Consider the following 20,371-nt stretch of genomic DNA (forward strand, 5'->3'; position numbering starts at 1 on the left):
TTCACCAAGTTGGCCAGGCTGGTCTTGAACTTTTGACCTCAGTTGATCTGCCCACCTTGGCCTCCCAAAGTGCTGGGATGACAGGCATGAGCCACGGCGCCTGACCTTAGTAGTTATTTTCTTAAAGACAAACATATAATATCTTCTGTGTGCTTATTTACCTTCTGCATTTCGTTGTTAGTGAAATGAACATTAGTTCTTTTTCATTTTCCAAAAAATTGGGTTTGTGGTATTTTTCTAAACAATTGAATTGTAGACTATCTTTGTAACTGCAATGCCAAATAAGCATCATGTCTGACACATAGTAGGTGGTGAATTCAGTTTAATGAATGACAGACAGACTTAGGTATATGTAGGTTGAAAAGAAGGGGCCAGTGGTGAGAAAGAGATTAAACATATAGAAAGGTGATTTGGAATGTCATTGAAACAGTGTCTTAAGGTCTGCCAAAGAGGATGGGATTCAGCTTACATGAGGAGTCAGTTGTAAAAATGAGGAAGTGATATGTGTACGTCTCAGGTTGGCATGGAAATGTGAGAAGATGAAGGAATCGGTACTAAGGGCCATAGCTGCTTCTTCCTCTTCTTTTTTTCCTGCAAAGAAGGGTGGTGTTGCAGAATGTAGGGAGGCAAAAAGAAAAGGAACAGAGTTTTTAGGATAATGGCAAAGACTTGGAATGATTATTTTGGGGAATGAGAAAGAACCCTGATCACAAAGATAAAGGAATTGCCAAGTACGCCTAACAACCGGTTGAAATTGCAAACTGCAGTGAGTGGCTTGGAGCGGTCGAGTGAGTTTCTTTTTCTTCTTTCTTCCAGCCAGAGGCGGACTCCAGATTTTCGAATCCGATGGGATTTAAAAAAGATTGATATTGGCTTGGGAGCTTTTTGGGTTGGGGGCTTGCTGTACAGATGTGTTAGAGAAAGGCGCACAATGGAAGGAAATTCATCTTAGAAAGACGGGATGTGTCCCAGAGAGGGAGATGTTGCTGTGGGTATTTAAAATGATAGCCTGTGAATAGGTAAACAAAAAAGGTGCTAGGCTAGGGTATCTCTCCATCCCTTCACCACTCCACGGAAGTTTGTACGACTGCGAGGCGGAGGCAGGGAGGACCAAGCTCTCCCCGGTGTGGCGTGGCTATACCAGCTCTTACAAAATCTAGAAGGTGACGGAGCTAGCCTACAAGGAGTCGTCTTTAGTGGAGAGGCCTGAGGTCTCCGCAGTGACAGGGGTGGCAGTGCGACCCCTTAATTTTCAGCTACAGGCCAGTCTCAGGTGGCCCAAAGGCGCTGAATGTAAGGTGGTCTCTCCGTCCGCTGGAAGCAGGAGACGGCCTGACCCGGAAGTTTCTTTGCCAGCCCGGAAGCAGAGCTGTGCAGCGGAGGCGCCGCCGTGGAGCCACCTTGGAGCCACCGCCCCCTCGCTGCTTTGCCGCTGCGTTGGGAAACCTGGACCGCGGCGGCACCGGGTTGCCCTCATGATCCCGGGCGGGCGGCGGCGGCGGCGGCGGCAGAGGCGGCGGGAGGATGACCTCTTACAGGGAGCGGAGTGCCGACCTGGCTCGTTTCTACACTGTCACTGAGCCCCAGCGACACCCGAGGGGCTACACAGTATATAAGGTCACCGCCCGGGTGAGTGCCGGTGTCGGGCTGGGATAGGAGCTTGGATTGGGACCTGAGGGTTTGGGGTGGGGACCCTGGTGTGAGGGTACCAGACTGGCCCAGAGCCGAGGGTGGAACTGGGTGCTGCGCCTAGTGGCGGGACTTGCGTGTCGGAGGTAGGGATTTCTAGGTTAGTGGCTGAGTGTGGTCTGCCCGGGGGGCTTCACTGTAGTAGGTCGTGGTAGAGTCCTCTTTCTGGGGGTGGGGCAGTCAGTGGTTGATGGTTTTAAATTGATGACTCAGTTCCCATCCCGTTTGGACTTTACTGAGTTGGCAATTTGCAGAAGTGGTTTTGCTTGCTCCAGGAGGATAATACACATTTAAAAAATGTTAATTTATGTATTGTTTGGCTTATGTAATAGAAGTTATTTTTTCTCTTGACCTTTATTTAGTATCAGATTTGCTCTGAGGAAGACAGACTCTTGGGAAAGATGTCAGTGTTAGACCATCAACCTAGGAGCTGTGGATCTGGGCTTTGTCAAACCCTTGAGTTTTTCGTGGTTTTCAGTAGGACACGTGAGAAAAATCTGCTGACGGTGGCTTGTGTGAGCTACCATGAGGGCATATTTTAAAGTTGGGAGGCTCCTTTACATCAACTAACTGGTCCAACTTTTGGTACCACTTTGTTTCATTGCTTTTGTCTTGAGTTTTAGAGAGTCTGCATCTTCAATTACATAAGTATATATGTATGTGACGCATGTGTTCATGAATATGTGTGTATAGTAGGCATTTTGCACATATCACCCGATTTAATTCTCATTTTAATGATGAGGAAACAGTTAAAGGAAGTTTAGTAACTTGCCCAACTTTACATTGCAAGGCAGTAGCAGGTCTGTCTGGGATCTGAAACCAGTTTTGCTTAACTCCAAGTTATATTAAATGTGAAGAATTAACTTTATCATTATTAATTTTTAAAGAAGATAGGTACAGATTAAGTAAGAAGAGTTCAATATACATTTGGAGAATGTAGTAATCGTGTCAAGTAGGCCTTGAGAAGAATCTTAAAGGTTAAGTAGATTTAGATCAGGTTGGGGCATGGGAGTGGCACGTGGTGTATGGAAATGGTGCACAATTCAGATAAATGTGAGGAGGGATGGATGAACATGTCTGTTTAAAGATAATGAGAAGACCCGACCTGCTGTTGGCGATTGCTATACTAAGAATAGAGGGAAGTTTGTTGCTCCCTGTTTGCACGTAAGGTTGTTATATGGGTGGAGTGTTAATTTCAGGTTATGTAAAAAATTTTGTGAGATTAAGGGGCCCTTATTATACCACTCTTGAAACCTTTCTAGTCATTGGGCCCTTCAAAAATCTAGACTTAGTTTCCTAGCATGTAGGGTATGGAATCAGAACAGTTTTCAACATACATAATATTTCATTCACAGCATCCTACTTATCCCTTATTTAAAAAGATAGTTATATTGAATTAATCTAGTTGCATGTCTATGTCTCTTAGTGGATTCAGAGCAGTTCTCTATCATTGGCATTTGTTTCTGCTTATATTAACTAATAGATATAAGAACATACATGTGCATGGCACACAGTGCCTGAAAACCATTGTTGAATGTTTTCCTCTTCATTGTACTCAGCACACCCAATAAATGTTTAGATCCAGGTACTAAATAATCTGAGGGACATAAGCCTGAATAAAGCATGGATCTTCCTTTCAAGGATACTCATAGTAGAAGAGAGTTTACTATACTTAAACAAGTGTAATATAACACAAGAAGTTCCAGCAGATACTACAGAAAAGAGCTGTGGGAAGACAGATTGCTTCTGGACCAAGAAATCAGGGAATATGTTCCAATCAAGATAGGTGAAAGAGGAAGAATCTAGAAAAGGAGAGGGTATAAAAAGGTAGACAGTTGAAGGAGTAGAGTCCATAAAGACCTGGAGGTATGAATGTGTGTGGAACTTGAATAGGAAGCACTGAGTATAATTATTTGTACTGTTACTTTACGAAAGGAAAGGTTAACCAAATTCAGGTCATTTTTTTTTTGAGACAGAGTCTTGCTGTGTCGCCAGGCTGGAGTGCAGTGTGTGATCTCAGCTCACTGCAACCTCTGCCTCCCAAGTTCAAGTGATTCTCCTGCCTCAGCCTCCTGAGTAGCTGGGACTATGAGCGTGCACCACCATGCCCAGCTAATTTTTGTATTTTTGGTACAGACGGGGTTGGCCAGGATGGTCTCAATCTGTTGACTTCGTGATCTGCCCGCTTCAGCCTCCTGAAGTGCTGGGATTACAGGCATGAGCCACTGTGCCTGGCCAGATCTCACACCTTCCCCCAAATGTAGTCTCACTTTGTCGCCCAGGCTGGAGTGCAGTGGTGTGATCTTGGCTCACTGCAACCTCGCCTTCCAGGTTCAAGCAATTCTCCTGTCTCACCCTCTCAAATAGCTGGGATTACAGGTGCCTGCCACTACGCCTGAATAATTTATCTATTTTTAGTGGAGAGGAGGTTTTGCCATGTTGGCCAGTCTGGTCTCGAGCTCCTGACCTCAGGAGATCCACCTGCCTTCGCCTCCCAAAGTGCTGGGATTACAGGTGTGAGCCACCGCTCCTGGCCAAATTCAGATCTTGAATATCTGAAGCTGTGACTTATTTACTGAACTAAGTTTTGACAATATAAACTAGATTATAAAGTAACACATTGCCTTAGAACTAACCAAATTTACAAATATGCATGTTACATATTGCTGTGGTTATTTGAACTTGAAAATTGCATACACTGCCTTTTTTCTCCCTGTAAATGTTTGTCTTCATTTATTGCTTGTGTTACAGATTTTGTTTTTAAAATACAAGGTCTGAGTCAACATGGAGACGTACTTTTAAAATAACGGTGTTTAGTATTATAAAATATTTTTTGAAAGTTAAGGAGAAAAACACCTTTTCTCAGGATAATTAACCAGGTAAATAGTGTTCTCCTGAGAGAACTTCAGGAGATACAAATTAGGAATGTCTTCTGTGCGTTTTCTGCTACTGATTACTTCTGGCTTCAAGGAACAGTTTTCTATATTTTTGATCCTTGCAGGGTTATTTCTGTAGCAGTAGAGTTTTAATCATTGGAAGTACCAGTGTTAACTTTTGGATAGCAAAAGGGCTTTTTCATCTTCTTAAATCTCCTTTGTCCTTTTTTGCATTTCTCTGAAACCTGGTAAGCTTAAATGATTTTGAGGTCAGTTACAAGCGTGTTAACAGATTCCACAGTAAACTCTGTGTCATTTCTTAATTTCTATCTAGAATAAGTACCTGTATTCAGAACTGGAAAATTCTTTCATACATTCTCTTTGATTCTTTAGTTGAAGGAAACACAAGTATAAAAGAACTGTCAGCAGTGTTTTCAGTTATGTCATCATGCTGAGTTTACAAAATTCTCATATTGTAATACAGATTTCTCAGCAACAGTAGGTGAATGGCAGCTCTTGCCCGTATTCTTTCCATCAGTATAAAAAGTCTGTTTTTATTTTCAAAAGACAGTGCTGCCTTATAACTTATTTTGTTTATATTTAGTCATAATTTACATACAGTAGGATTCACCCATTTTAAGTGTTTAATTTGATGAGTTTTGACAAATGTATACAGTTGTGTAACTACACCATGTTCATCCCTGCACAAGTTCCCTCATGCTCCTTTACAGTCATTCACTTCTCCTCACCCCCTATCTCTAGGCAACCACTGCTTTACTTTGTGTCATTATAGATTGGGTTGCATTTTGTAGAATTTTGTATACAAGGAATCATATAGTATGCACTTTTTTTTTGGTCTGGCTTCTATTAAGTATGATTATTTGAGATTTATCCATGTTTTCATGTGTTTCATTCCCTTTTATTGCTGACTCATATTCCATTGTATGGTTATATCACATTTTATCTATTCACCTGTTGATGGATATTTGGGTTGTTTCCAGTTTTTGGGTATTACGAATACAGCTATTATGAACACTCACATACAAATCTTTGTATGGACATATGGTTTTATTTCTCTTGATACCACACTGCTTTGTTTACTGTAGCTTTAATGTTCTTTCTCAAAATTGTTTTAGCTATTCTAGATTGTTTGCATTTGCATTTAAAATTTAGAATCAGCTTGTCTGGTTTCTACAAAAATGCCTGCCCAGATTTAGATTGGGATTATATTGAGAATGTAGATCAATTTCAGAAGAATTGATGTCTTAAAAATATTGTCTTCTGATCCATGAACATACATATCTCCCCATTTATTTAACTCTTCAGTTTGAGCAGTGCTTTGTAATTCTCAGAGTATAGTCTCATACATATTTATTTTTATTTATTGATCTTTTTTAGAGATGGGGTTTCACTGTATCATCCAGGCTTGAGTGCAGTGGCACAATCATAGCTTACTGCAGGTTGAACTCTTGGGCTCAAGTGTTACTCCCTCCTCAGCCTTTTGCCTAGCCTATAGGCACAAGCTACCCATTGACTTTGCACATATTTAAAGTTGTTTGGGTTTATTTTCAAACTATGAGAATGTATAAATCCTCATTTTTATACGTAGCTAGTGTTTGTTGAGTAATAACAGCAAACACTTACATGGTGCTTACTATGAGTCAAAAACTTTATATTAAATTAACACATTTGGGCCGGGCACAGTGGTTTATGCCTGTGATCCCAGCAGTTTGGGAGGCCGAGGCAGGAGATCACAAGGTCAGGAGTTCAAGACCAACCTGGCCAATATGGTAAAACCCCATCTCTACTAAAAATACCAAAATTATCCAGGCATAGTGGCGGGTGCCTGTAGTCCCAGCTACTCAGGACGCTGAGGCAGGAGAATTGCTTGAACCCGGGAGGTGGAGGTTGCAGTGAGCCAAGATCATGTCACTGTATTCTAGCCTGGGCGACAGAGCTAGACTCTGTCTCAAAAAAAAAACAAAAACACATTTGTCACAGCAGCCCAGTGAGTAGGTACCATTATCATTTTCACATTTTCCATGAGGAAATTGAGGCACAGACACGTTTAGTAACTTGTCCAGGGTCATATAGCCAGCAAGTGGTAGAGTCTACATTTGAACCCAGGTAGACTGGTCCCAATCACAGTGCTTTTAATCCCAGTGCTGTGCTGCTGGATTACCTGTATTATAAAACACTTTTTGTTAGGTGCTGTGAGTGTACATATGGGGACACCTATGTGTCCTCATAAGGGCATTACTGTATTTTGGCAAAAATGATGGATACATGAATAATAATATTGCTTGGAGGGAACCTGTCCTCAATTCCTGACCATATTCTTGATTAGCCTGCTTGTGCCTAGGAAAGGAATTATTTGTAGTTTCCAAATTAGGCTAGAACATTACATTCTTTCATATCTCTCATTTAGTTGCTATTTCGTCTGTCTAGAATACTCTTTTTTTGTCTTGGCAATCCCTGCTCATCTCAAGTGTCAGCTATGCCCTGTGTTCTCCAGGAAGCTTTTTTTTTTTTTTTAAAGACATTGCTCTCTATGTGTCTTGTATCTCCTCCATTAAAGCCTTTATCATAATGTACTTGTTTGACTCTTCTTCTGATGGCAGAGTGTATTCTTTTTTGAGAGAGAGTCTCTCTCTGTTGCCCAGGATGGAGTGTTGTGGCATGATCATGGATTACTGCAGCCTTAACTTTGCAGGCTCAAGCAATCCTCCCACCTCAGCCTCCTAGTAGCTGAAACTACAGGCACATACCACTCTGCCTGCCTAATTTTTGTGTTTTTTTAAGAGATGGGGTTTCATTATGTTGCCCAGGCTGATCTTGAACTCCTGAGCTCAAGTGATCCGCTGGCCTCGGCCTCCCAAAATGTAGGGATTACAGGCGTGAGCCACTGTACCTGGCCAGACTGTCTTTTAACTGTGTATTCTTGGTGCCTAGCACAGAGCCTGGACAATAGTAGGGATTTGAGGGTAGGCTGGAAGGAGGCAGCACTTTGCTTTTCAAGTGTTGATTTTTAAATTAACACACAATGAAATTGACTTATTCTGTTGTATAATTCTTTGAATCTTAGCGTGAGTATAAATTCATTTATCTACCACCATAATCAAGAAACAAGTTTCATCATCCCAAAAACTCCTTCATGCTATCTCTTTTTCACACCCTTCCTCCCACCCCTTATACCCTGGCAAGCAGTGATCTATCTCCACTATTATGCTCTTGTCTTTTTGAGAGTGTCATATAGATAGAATCATATAGTATTTAGCCTTTGAGACTGATGTTTGCTTAATTTTTTTCTTTGGGTTGTTTTCTTGTTCTTGAGTTTTGAGAGTTCTTTATGTTCTGGGTATCATTTTTTTTTTTTTTTTTTTTTTGAGACAGAGTTTCGCTCTTGTTACCCAGGCTGGAGTGCAATGGCGCGATCTCGGCTCACCGCAACCTCCGCCTCCTGGGTTCAGGCAATTCTCCTGCCTCAGCCTCCTGAGTAGCTGGGATTACAGGCACGCGCTACCATGCCCAGCTAATTTTTTGTATTTTTAGTAGAGACAGGGTTTCACCATGTTGACCGGGATGATCTCGATCTCTTGACCTCGTGATCCACCCGCCTCGGCCTCCCAAAGTGCTGGGATTACAGGCGTGAGCCACCGCGCCCGGCCTGGGTATCATTTTTTTTGGGGTCAGATATGACATTTCCAAATATTTTTTCTGATCTAGAGCATATCTTTTCATTCTGTTGTGTCTTTTTTTTTTTTCTTTGAGACAGGGTCTCCCTCTGTTGTCCAGGCTAGAGTGCAGTGGCACCATCGTAGCTCACTGTACCCTTAAACTCTTGAGCTCAAGCAATCCTCCTACCTTTCAGTCTCCTGAGAGGCTGGGACTACATGTGTGTGCCACCATGCCTGGCAAATTTTTGTATTTTAAAAACAGATACCCAGTTTCCCCATGTTGCTCAGGCTGGTCTCAAAGTCCTGGTCTCAAGCAATCTGCCTGATTTGGCCTTCCAAAGTGCTGGGATTACAGATGTGAACCGTTGCACCTGGTATATATATATATATATTTTTTTTAGCGATGGGGTCTTGCTGTGTTGCCAAGGCTGGAATGCAGTGGTCATTCAGAGGTGTGATCATAGTGTGCTATGATCTCCTATGCTCAGGCGATACCCACCTCAGCCTTCCAAGTAGCTGGGACTACAGGTATGGCACTGCACCCAGACAGTGTCTTTTACAAAGCAAAATTTGTAATTTTGGTGAAGTCCAGTTTATCATTTCTTTCTTTTATGAACCGTACTTTTAATGCCATACCTAAAAACTCTGCCCAACCTCAGGTTACAAATGTTTTTCCTGATGTTTTCTTCTACATATCTTATTGTTTTGCATTTTATATTTTGCTCTATGATCCATTTTGAGGTTTTTTTGTGTGTGTGTGTAAGATGTAAGGTTTGAGTGAACGTTCTGTTTTTGTCTTTGGATATCCAATTGCAACAAAACACCATTTGTTCAAGAGACTAACCTTTCTTCATTGAATTGCTTTTACTCCTTCACCAAAAATCAATTGACCATATATGTGTGGATCTGTTTCTGGATTCTCTTATTTTGTTCCATACCATACTATCTTGATTATTGTAGCGTTATACTAAATCTTAGAATTAGGCAATATTATTCCTCCAATTTTATTCTTTTTCAAAAATACTTTGACTACTCTAATTCTTTTGCTTTTTCATATATATTTTATAATAAGTTGATCTATAGCTACGAAAAGCCTGTTGGGATTTTGATTAGGAGTGCATTAATTCTGTAGATCATTTTGGGGAAAAATGGACATCTTTACTATGTTGAATCTTCAAATCTATGAAAACAATATGTCTTGCCATTTATTTGTGTTCTTTGATCTCTTCCATCAGCATTTTGTAGTTTTGAGCAAATAGATTCTTCATATGTTTTGTTAGATTTATTCCTCACTGTTTCATATTTTCATAGCTATTGTCGATAGTGTTTTAAAAAATTTTGGTTTTCAGCTTTTCTTTGCTGATATATAGAAATTAGGTTCATTTTTGTGTTGCTCATATCACATGTCACCTTTCAAACTGACTTATTAGTCTAAGACTTTTTAGAAGAATACTTGTTTTTTTTCTTGCATAGACAATCCATGTTGTCTGCCAAAAGGCGTAGTTTTATTTATTCTTTCCAATCTGTATGACTTTTGTTTCTTTTTCTTGCTTTATTACTTGGCTAGGACTTGTAGTCTACAGTCTTGATTAGGAGTGTTGAGAGTAGGCTTCTTTGCCTTGTTCCTGATATTAGGAGGAAAGAGTTCAGTCTTTTATCCTCTAGTATTTTCATGGTAGAGTTTTTGTATATAAGAAGCTGCATGTTTTACTTATTTTTATTTGTTTTCTTGAGACAGAGTCTCACTCTGTCACCCAGGCTGGAGTGAAGTGGCGCAATCTCGGCTCACTGCAACCTCCGCCTCCCGGGCTCAAGCGATTCTCCTGCCTCAGCTTCCTGAGTAGCTGGGACCACAGGTGCGTGCTACTATGCCCAGCTAATTTTTTTGTATTTTTAGTAGAGGTGGGGTTTTGCCATGTTGACCAGGCTGGTCTTGAACTCCTGGCCTCAGGTGACCTGTCCTCCTCAGCCTTCCAAAGTGATGGGATTACAGGTGTGAGCCACTGCGCCTGGCCTGCATGTTTTAATTTTTAGTTTTGTTAGCTTTTTTATTTGAAAGTAATGTATAGTCACACACATTTCAAGCAATCATTTAAGTCAATTTAAAGGAAAAAAGAGAACCTACTAAATTTTAAATCCTTAACCTGTTAGATTTTTACAAATGTCTGGTATTAAAGCAGTGGCAGTTGTTAGATTTCAGTTGTTAAATCAGTAGCTCCTTGAAGATTTCTTGAATAAATACTTAGTATTAGCTTAATCTGGAGATATTTTCAACAAACAAAATAATCATAGAGATAGGGAGTGCAATTAGTTTGTTGTAAAATATATTTGTGCTTAAAATTTTTGAAAAATGGCTCTCAGGGTGTCCTGTGTTTTCTAGACTCTAGTTTATTCTGTTCCTTTGTTTTTGACTTGTAATATTGCTTAGTAGAAAACCGATATGCCAAAAAATTCAGTAAATTTATTATGAAAACACTAAAAGTCTTACATCACTAAACCATGACTGGTTGACTGCTTTGGGATGTCACTTTGCTCTGAACAGTGAGGATTCAGTATCATGGGAAGGATCTAGGATGAAATGTTTACCAATCTGTTGCTTAGCACACTACTGTTATCTGAGTTATGGAAATATGTTAGGGAAATACACCCTCCTCTACTCTGCACTCTCCTCCCACCCCACCATTGTGCACTGCTGGACTGTGAGCTCCAGGAAGAAAGGGACTTTGTTTTGCTTACCGTTGTAATCCAGCACATAGAAGTATGTAGACCACTAAGAGGATGGCTGATAAATAGTAATCAAATCAGTTATTTCTGATAAGATGGTTTTAATATTGTGGCTATTGTTAGGGGATGGCTAATGTGTTTTTGTTTATGTAGTACACATGTATTTGAGGACGAGTACATGTGATGCTTCTAATACGTACAGTAAGAAATAAGTTCTTTAGGCTGGGCGCAGTGGCTCTTGCCTGTAATCCCAGCACTTTGGGAGCCTGAGGCAGGCAGATCATGAGGTCAGGAGTTCAAGACCAGCCTGACCAACATAGTAAAGCCCTGTCTCTACTAAAAATACAAAAATTAGCTGGACGTGGTGGCGCATGCTTATAATCCCAGCTACTCAGGAGGTTGAGGCAGGAGAATCACTTGAGCCCAGGAGGCGGGGGTTGCAGTGAACCGAGATCATGCCACTGCATTCCAGCCTGGGTGACAGAGCTGAGATCATGCCACTGCATTCCAGCCTGGGTGATAGAAAAAAGAAGTAAGTTCTTCTTTCTCAAAAAGATCATTTGCATGTTTTAAAGAAGATTATTTAAAGTAGTTAAGACACCTTCATCTATTTATAAATTCAGGAAATCTGTTACATTGAGAAAAATATACATTGTAAAATTTAAGTTACAATTAAATAGACCTTGTTGTGAGTGATCATGTGTTATTTTTGGTGGGTGGATTATTAGTGGATTGGTTATCTATTACTTTTCTTCTCAATACATTTCATAAAAATGTAAGAAACAAAATCAGTCATTAAACTATGTGAAATATACTTTTGGAAAGGTGTGTGTGAGGGGACAGGCTGATACTTGAAAGTAATAGCTAAAATCAAATAATTTGAATAATGTATGGTTGTTAGTTACCTGTTACAGCCTCTTTGATACTAAATCTGTGTTGTCTAATTTGGTAGTCATTAGCCACTGTAGCTATTTTGATTTAAATTTAAATTAAGGCCTGCAGTGGCCACACTTATAATCCTAGCACTGTGGGAGGCTGAGGCAGGAGGATTGCTTGAGCCCGGGAGTTTGAGATCAGCCTGAGCAACATAGGGAGACCCCATCTCTACCAAAAAAAAAAAATATATATATATATATATAAACATATAAATATGTATGTATGTATGTAACTATATAGATACCGACTGTGGTGTTGTGTGCCTGTAGTCCCAGCTACACAAGAGGCTGAGGTGGGAGGATCAGTTGAGCCCAGGAGTTTGAGGCTGCAGTGAGCTGTGGTCCACGCCATGGCACTCCAGCCTGGGTGACAGAGTGAGACCCTGTCTTGAAAAAAAATTTTTTTTGAATTAATTTAAATGAAATGAAATTAATGTAGTTTCCCAAAGTAGCCATATTTCAGTGGCTTAATAGTGACACACATGTGGCTAGTGGTGACTGTGTTGAACACTCCACATAGAGAGCATTTTTTCCGTCATCACAGAAAGTTCTATTGCGTAGCAGTGTTGTATAAATTAATGAAAATTGCTACAGGATTTCACCAAGTTTATGTATTGTGAAAGTTGGAGAATAGAGTGCAAGGTATTTGTTCTCTGGAATTCTTAGGTGGGAGCTTTTACAATGGTTAACCCGTCTAGTAGGGGAAGAGGAAGCTTTTAAATTATAGCATTCTTGCTATGTTATTTGTTGTTCACAACAGCTAGGCAAGGCAGTTAGTATTATCTCCATTTTATAGATGAGATCAAACCTGTAAATTGAACTGTAGTTTGAACCAAAGTTTGTCAGGCTTTAAAATCCTCTATTTTTTTGTTGTGGTTTCAGACTTTAGGAGTGGTGCTGAATGGATTATAATCCCTAGTTCATAGTGTATTTGGCTATCAAGGACCTTTTTCTTCCTCACACTCATAGGCAACTATTTTAATGTGTGTTTGATTTATCTTTTTTTTTTAAAGTGAAAGCAAGTTTATTAAGAAAGTAAAGGAATAAACAATGGCTATTCCATAGACAGAACAGCCTGATTTATCTTTTTGTTTGTTTTTGCAAAATACAGCATTGTAGCTTCAAATCTGTTAATTTGACATTTACATGGATGGTACTGTATTATATAATCTAATGTGAGATTTTCCTAGTTTATGATGTGTTTGATGATTTAAGCACCTAGCCTTTTCAAAAGTTTTGTGAAAAAAATCTTTTTACCTGGTGTTAGACTTTTTGGCCTTTGTAATCAGAGAAGCCTGAAAGAATCTCCATTTTCCTCTTTCCTTAGCGAGTATTGCTAGAAGGATTATTTGTCCCTGAATGTTTGTATATAATTTATATTACTTTTGTTTTCTTCATCATTATGCAGCCAGTGATTACTTCTCATACTTCTCACATGGTGTGTCTGAGCATTGTGGCTGCTTTTTTTAATTGAAATTTTTATTGGGTTAATTGTAGATTCATATACAGTTGTAAGAGATAATGTAGAGAGATCCCTTGTACACGTTGCCCAAGCACAGCTGCTTTTTATGCTTCTAATTTATATGTAGGCTTGCTGGGAAGGGGAGTTGTAGACAAGCTTGTTAGAATTATGTTAAGAGTAAAGACTGGAAGCTTTTTCTTATGAATGTAATGAATATATGAACATTAGCAGGTGGAATTTTAGCTGCTTTTTTGCTTAATTTTTAGTATTGTTAAATGAAAATTTTTAGCCAAATTAAATTTAACAGAGTTTAATTGAGCAAAGAATGATTCACAAATTGGTCAACCTCCTCAGCCAGTGTAGGTCCAGAGAGACTTCAGCACAGGCATGTGGTGGAAGATTTATGGACAGAAAAAGGAAAGTGATATACAGAAAAGGAACTGTTCAAACAGCTGTATTAGTTCCAGCTAAGTATTTGCCTTAGTTGAACATCATTTGAACAGTTGGCCCCTTTTGGTAAAAACTTGGCGACTGGCACCAGAGTAGGTTACAGTCTGTTTATACATCTATTTATACATCTATTTCTCTGTCTATTACGTACAGAGAAACTTTTAGGCCAAACTTAAAATATGTAGCCTAAAGGAGGTAACTTTAGGTTAAACTTGATGTAACAGTATATATTTCAGGTAGTGAAGTTATTATATAACTGAGTTTTGGATAAATGATATAGTTTTTATTTTCTTTTAAGCAAATTGAATTTTTCATACAAATACTATTGAAAGTGAATTATACAAATATGAAATCTTAAATTTGATAATGATTCGAGATTTCTTATGTATGTTTTGTTTTAGGTTGTTTCACGAAGAAATCCAGAGGATGTCCAGGAGGTAAACATCCATATGAAGATTTTATTTTATGTATTTGATAAAAATTTAATTAAATGCTTTTTTGAGGAAATCACCTGATTCATTTGTACATCAATTTTTTTTTTTTTTTGAGACAGAGTTTCACGCTTGTAGCTCAGGTTGGAGTGCAATGGCTTGATCTCAGCTCACTGCAACCTCTGCCTCCTGGGTTCAAGTGATTCTCCTGGTCAGCCTACCGAGTAGCAGGGATTACAGGCATCCACCACCACACCCAGCTAATTTTTGTATTTTTAGTAGACATGGGGTTTCACCATGTTGGCTAGGCTGGTCTCGAACTCCTGACCTCAGGTGATCCACCTGCCTCGGCCTCCCAAAGTGCTGGGATTATAGGTGTGAGCCACTCTGCCCGGCTTGTACGTCAAGTCTTTGTATGTTTGCGTCAAGATTGTCTTCAGTTTACAAAACAGTAGCTGAAGTGTCCTATTCGAGACCTACTATGTAAGTGTTCAGTTTTAGTAGGTGTTAAGTTATAGAAATAAGAATTTAATGAATTATAGTGTGGTTTACTAAATGATAATTGGTCTGATTACAAGCTTTCAATATCAGTTAAGGGCCCCCTATTTACCCATTTCAAGATCACAATGCCTATGTAATAAAAAGTATTTGGTAACTAGTATTTATTTTAAAGAGTCTAACAATATATAATGGGTGTCCACCTACTTTCACTTTTATATTGAATTGACATGTTGACATCTTGGAAAACTGTTTTAGGTAGAGATGTTTCTTTTTTAACTTTATAAGTTAGTAGGTTCTTTTGCAGATTATTCTATGCATTTTTTTCTTCTTTCTAAAATGATACTAGCCTGTTATGTTTTGCTTAAAATTGTGAAATTCTCTATTTGTATTTACTTTGTGCTTGCTGTATATCTTTAGGAATCCTTACTGAGGAGCTTGCTGCTTTTAGTGTTTCTTGATTTACTTTCATTTTAGTCCCTGCTCATTTTCACTAAGACTAGAAAGACATATATTGGGATTTTTTTTTCTCTGTTACTAATGTGTGTTTAAAACAGATACTTTAAGTTTACAGTCCTGATTCTGCTGCAACAGTGTTTGTTTTTTTTTTTCCCTCCACAATTAAATCTGAATGTCTTTGGGTGGTAGGTTCTTCTATTTAGCCACAGGCCCCACCATTCTACAGAACATACCTGGCTTGATTCATATATTTAAGCTGACTGTTTGGTACTGGTTGGTTTGAGTGTATCGCCCTAGGTTTAGATAGTATTTAAATTTTATACATTATCATTTCTGTCTATGTCTGATCTCATAGTTGTTTTTGTCCTGTGATTTAAAAAAGATACATTTTATACAAAAATTAGCCAGGCGTGGTGGCAGGCATCTGTAATCCCAGCTACTTAGGAGGCTGAGGCAGGAGAATTGCTTGAACCTGGAAGGCGGAGGTTGCAGTGAGCCTAGATTGCGCCACGGCACTCTAGCCTGGAAGACAGAGTGAGACTCTGTCTCAAAAAAAACAAAAACAAAACAAAAACAAAAACAGATACATTTTAAAAAGATTTAATACTATTTTCCTGATGGGTTTTAAGACAATCCCTCCCCCGACCAGTAGTCAGGAAGAATATATAATATTGTTATTTTGAAAGATATAACATATCTTTACATATATATATATATATATATTTCTTTCACTGGTGTGTTTTGTGTGTGTGTGTGTGTGTGTGTATATATATATGTACCATAAATTTATATATATCCCAGTGAAAGTAATTTGCACTGTGATTAAAGTACTTTTCTGTCTTTACTTGTGTCAATTGATGAGTATGAACTATTCTTTAGATTTCTAGTTTACAACTCTTAAAATTGAAATGGGTGTATTTCCTTTGAATGCATTGTCTGATTGCTGTGCTGTAGTTTGTAGCCTGATGTTCCCATTTTCCAGGAAGAATCCTGAACCAACCTATCCATGAACATACTCTCTGCCATTTTCTTAATCCTTTTTTCGGGAAAACTCTTTTATAATAACAACTGTTGGTGAACCATTCATCAGAAAACTCTTGTAAGTGTCTTTTAGTTAGACAATTGCATGGTCCGTTGTTAGAAGTGGTATTAATTTTTAAAAAGTCTTCTATTTAGTTGACCTCTAAAAATATAGAATAACCTTGAAATTATAACAGTACTTTTTTAAGTTTCCCATTTAGTTTATTTAAACATTGGAATTCTCATTTGGGAGAGGAATATACCACTTAGAGTTTGTTTTTCACTTCCTTTCACTTTCCTTCTCCATTAATTTGTTCATTTGTTACTGCTTTAGACTATAGTAAGGCTTCACAAGGGCTCTTTAAAACTAGATGTACTGAAAGTTCAACCAAATGTAGGGCTAGTAATATGCTAGCCTTATACAATGGGAGAAATTTTGTTGTTTTTCTTTTATATATACTTTAGCACATGCCACCAGATATCAGTGTTTTCTTCCTAAGAATGTGAAAAAAATCTATGGCCTCTTATTCAGTAGATCATGTAGAACAGGAGTAGACTGCAGAAGAGTGAAGAAAGAGATGGTTTTGCTTTCCCTTACCCTTTTTTAAACAAATTAACCTATACCTGTTTCTCTCTACAGGTAGGATATTTCACTGGTGAAATTTGGGAAGGGAAAAAGAACTGAAATAGGACTTTCTATGTATTACATCAGAAATCTCTGTTAAATCCTTTCTTTAAAAAATAATTTTATTTATTATTATTATTATTTTTATTTATTTTTCGAGATGGAGTCTCGCTCTATCACCCAGGCTGGATTGCTATGGCGCGATCTTGGCTCACTGCAACCTCTGCCTCCCAGGCTCAAGCAATTCTCTTGCCTCAGCCTCCTGAGTAGCTGGGATTATAGGCACACACCACCATGCCCAGCTAATTTTTGTATTTTTAATAGAGACAGGGTTTCACCATGTTGGCCAGGGTGGTATTGAACTCCTGACCTCAGGTGATCGGCCCAGCTTGGCCTCCCAAAGTGCTGTGATTACAATCATGGAAAAAATAGTTTTAGAAAATGGGTACATACTCAGAAATATATCAAGGAAAAGGAAAAGCTCTTGAAAAGAGGGAAAAAAAAATCCATAAGCAAATAGTATGGTAGTGATCATAGTTGTAAGAAGAGATAATCCAGCAAATTGTAAATATTAATGCTAGATGAGAGTGAAAAGACAAAGTTAATTCAATTGGTGATTCTGTAAAATACAGGAATCTAAAAAGTTTTTGGTGTTATTAAGTGTAATTATCTAAAAGGAAACATTTATGTAAAAAATATTTAAGGGAATGTTTTTAATGAAAATAAAGCTTTTGTTGAATTTGTATTTTTTATATGGTTGTCACTGAATTATATTTCATTGATACATTTTCTTCAGAGTGACTTTAATAAATAAGAAATGTATGCAAATTTGGTTCAATAAAGAAATAGGTATTTTAGACCTATTTTTTCCAATGGGAAAGTATCTAACATTAATTAGAGGAAATAATTTCTGTATGTGTCTTTGAGGACTTTGTGTAGTCCAGATATGAACATCAGTACTTATTGTTGTAGTGGAAGTATACCTTTGTTCACTTTTGTATTTTGAAGATTTCTGGAAACCTCAAAACTTAGAAGGAGTAAGAAGAAAAGGAGGCAGTGGATGTGACATTTTGCAGTGGCTGTTAGGTATTTTGGTTCTACAGCCCTAGGGTTGAGAAGAAGGAATATGAGAATGAATAAATTAGGGCATGGTGAAGAAACACAGATTCTCACCTTGAGGGTTCTAATTCTTGCTCTGACAGACTGTCTGCTGGTTTATATACCATGGTATTTTAATAATTATTATAATTAAATTGTTAAATTTTGCTCCTTTTCTCTTACATTATTTAAAAATGACCTTAACTAGAATAAAAATTTTATTTGCAAATCTAAGTATTTCCATGAACTACAGTCTTTTGAATAACTTTCACATCCAGGTCATAATGGCCTTAACCTTATGTAATGTCCTGTTTATAATGACATTTACCTTATATAAGGTACTGCTTTCATAAGCCCATCACCCATTTCTCCCTTAATTCCTTGGCAATGTAGTATGATTGTAATTTGATATATTTTTAAAATAACAATTTTTGTTTACATCATTCCGTTGTTAGAATCCTCACATCTCATTACACATGCTGAGAAACCTTTCCTGAGTGATTGCCGCCTATCTGCTTCTGATCTTTTAATCTACAGGTTAATAGATCCTGCTTAGTTCTTGCTCTTAAAGCCGTCTATCTCATTAAACAGCTTCAAGTAGCTCCCTCATGAACTCCTAAATAAATATGTTGAAAACCAAAAATCTGTAGCAAAACTTGCTACACAGCTATTTCTTCTTCAGTGTTACTCAGTTTATTTATCATTTTAGGCAAATACTGAGTATGTACTTTTGTTTAAAAATTGCCTAAATTAATTATTTTGTCTTCATTTAGTAATATATACTTGGCAATTCACTCTCCTTTTAAAAACGTCATCCTCAATTCCCTCCCCTTTTATTTAATTTTTGTGGGTCTAATGACCACTTCCCTTCAGGATTCTCTAAGACAGTACTTTTTGTGAAGCCTTCTCAGATATACAAGGCTGATTTAGGTACTACTTCTATAGCACTGTTGGGCTGCCCCTCTGAACATTTTTCAAGCTGTCTCATGATGTTGTTGTCTTATAATGTGTTGGCTTATTCTTCCTAATTAGAATGTGAACTCTTTGAAGGCAGGGCCTGTTTTTCCCTTCTCTTCATACTTTGTGACAGTATGATGCTTAGTGCAAAGTAGGGCCATAAAAATATTTGTTTCGGTGACTCTTTTTGTTGTTGAGTCAATAAATACAAGGGAAGCATCATGAGGAAGCAGATTTTTAAAAATTAATTCATGTTATAGTCTATCTCGCCTCCTAAGATTATAACTGTTAACAATAAATTTATTAATTAAGGTAGAATTTTGGGCAGTATGAAAAAGTTTGCTGAAGAATTTTATACATGCATAGAGTAGCTTTTTTGGCAAGAGTCTCTTAAATCACACTTGGTTAACTGCTTGACCTGGTATTTGCTCATTAGCGTTACACTCTGTTGTTTATGAAAAACTTTTAGAAAAGTTTGTTAGAACTGAGATGATTAAGCTTTTCTGAAGTAAAGACCTCAGTATCTGAAGTAATGGGATTTAAAGCTCAGCTTCACCCTGCTTTGTGGAGATTGAGGCGCTGAATCTGATATCAAGGCCATGCTTCAAATCCTTTTTCTTTACAATCTTTACAAAGTGTTTTTATTTTTATTTTTATTTTTTTTAGATTTAATCTGAGTAATGTTAGACAATAATTCAGACTAATGAAAGAAAACACACTTTTACGTGTTGTCTCATCTAGGTGATTGTTATTTTGTTTTTAAAAATTATACTAATTTTAATGATGTTCTGATCAGGATTCAGCTTGCCTACAGAAATCTTGTTACTAGTATAAATTATGGTTTATGAAAAAAGATTTATGATGTAAAAGTCCATGTTAATTGCTTGCTGCACAGCTACTTTTTATTCAGTCTTTATCCTTTTAGGCAAAGACTGAGAATGTACTTTTGTTTAAAAATTGCCTAGATTAATTATTTTGTCTTTATAAATGTATTATTTTGAGAAAGAATATATGTTTTGACATCAAACTTATTTGCAGGCCAATTGTACTTGGTTTTCTAAGAGGTGAAGTGACGTTTTAAGTAGTGTAAATCTTCTGGATTGAATATTTTTCCATTATGAATAAAACCATACTTGTTTAAAATGAAAATTTGAAACTAAAACAGAATAGTTTGAAGGATTATTGCTTTAACCATACTTGTTTAAAATGAAAATTTGAAACCAAAACAGAATAGTTTGAAGGATTATTGCTTTATATGTAATATATTTTTACTTTATTTTTTTTCTATGCTCCTGGTCAGCGGGAATCTGCTTTATATTTTTAAAGTAAATATTATTAGTTAATTTCAGTCAGTTAATCATATTGGTTAGGACATGCATTTGCCTTTGCATGACAATTTTGAATACTTTAATGAAAAAATTGTTTGTTGTTCAGATATCTGAACGTAAATGGTTTATGAGATACATGTCT

At 37.6% G+C, this 20,371-nt stretch overlaps 1 protein-coding gene across 6 annotated transcripts in view; it reads left to right on the forward strand.

The window, feature by feature from the left end:
- Positions 1-1,356: 1,356 nt before the first annotated feature.
- The window catches only part of RPS6KC1 (ribosomal protein S6 kinase C1), a 199,864-nt gene continuing 180,849 nt past the window's right edge, over positions 1,357-20,371 (forward strand). For 2 of the 6 annotated variants that reach the window (XM_012459629.2, XM_064383496.1), the window contains exons 1-2: positions 1,357-1,629; positions 14,215-14,250. In XM_012459629.2, coding sequence (XP_012315052.2) covers positions 1,525-1,629; positions 14,215-14,250 — 141 coding nt within the window. In that variant the 5' untranslated portion in view covers positions 1,357-1,524. Of the gene's footprint in view, positions 1,630-14,214; positions 14,251-14,709; positions 14,728-16,203; positions 16,301-20,371 lie in introns of those variants that run through there. The other 4 variants (XM_021677181.2, XM_064383497.1, XM_064383499.1 and 1 more) reach the window with 3 other exon arrangements.

The sequence above is a fragment of the Aotus nancymaae genome, unplaced genomic scaffold (genome assembly GCF_030222135.1).
Source record: "Aotus nancymaae isolate 86718 unplaced genomic scaffold, 86718_ANA_hifiasm-v0.15.2.pri h1tg000032l_0, whole genome shotgun sequence".
NCBI lineage: Eukaryota > Metazoa > Chordata > Mammalia > Primates > Aotidae > Aotus > Aotus nancymaae.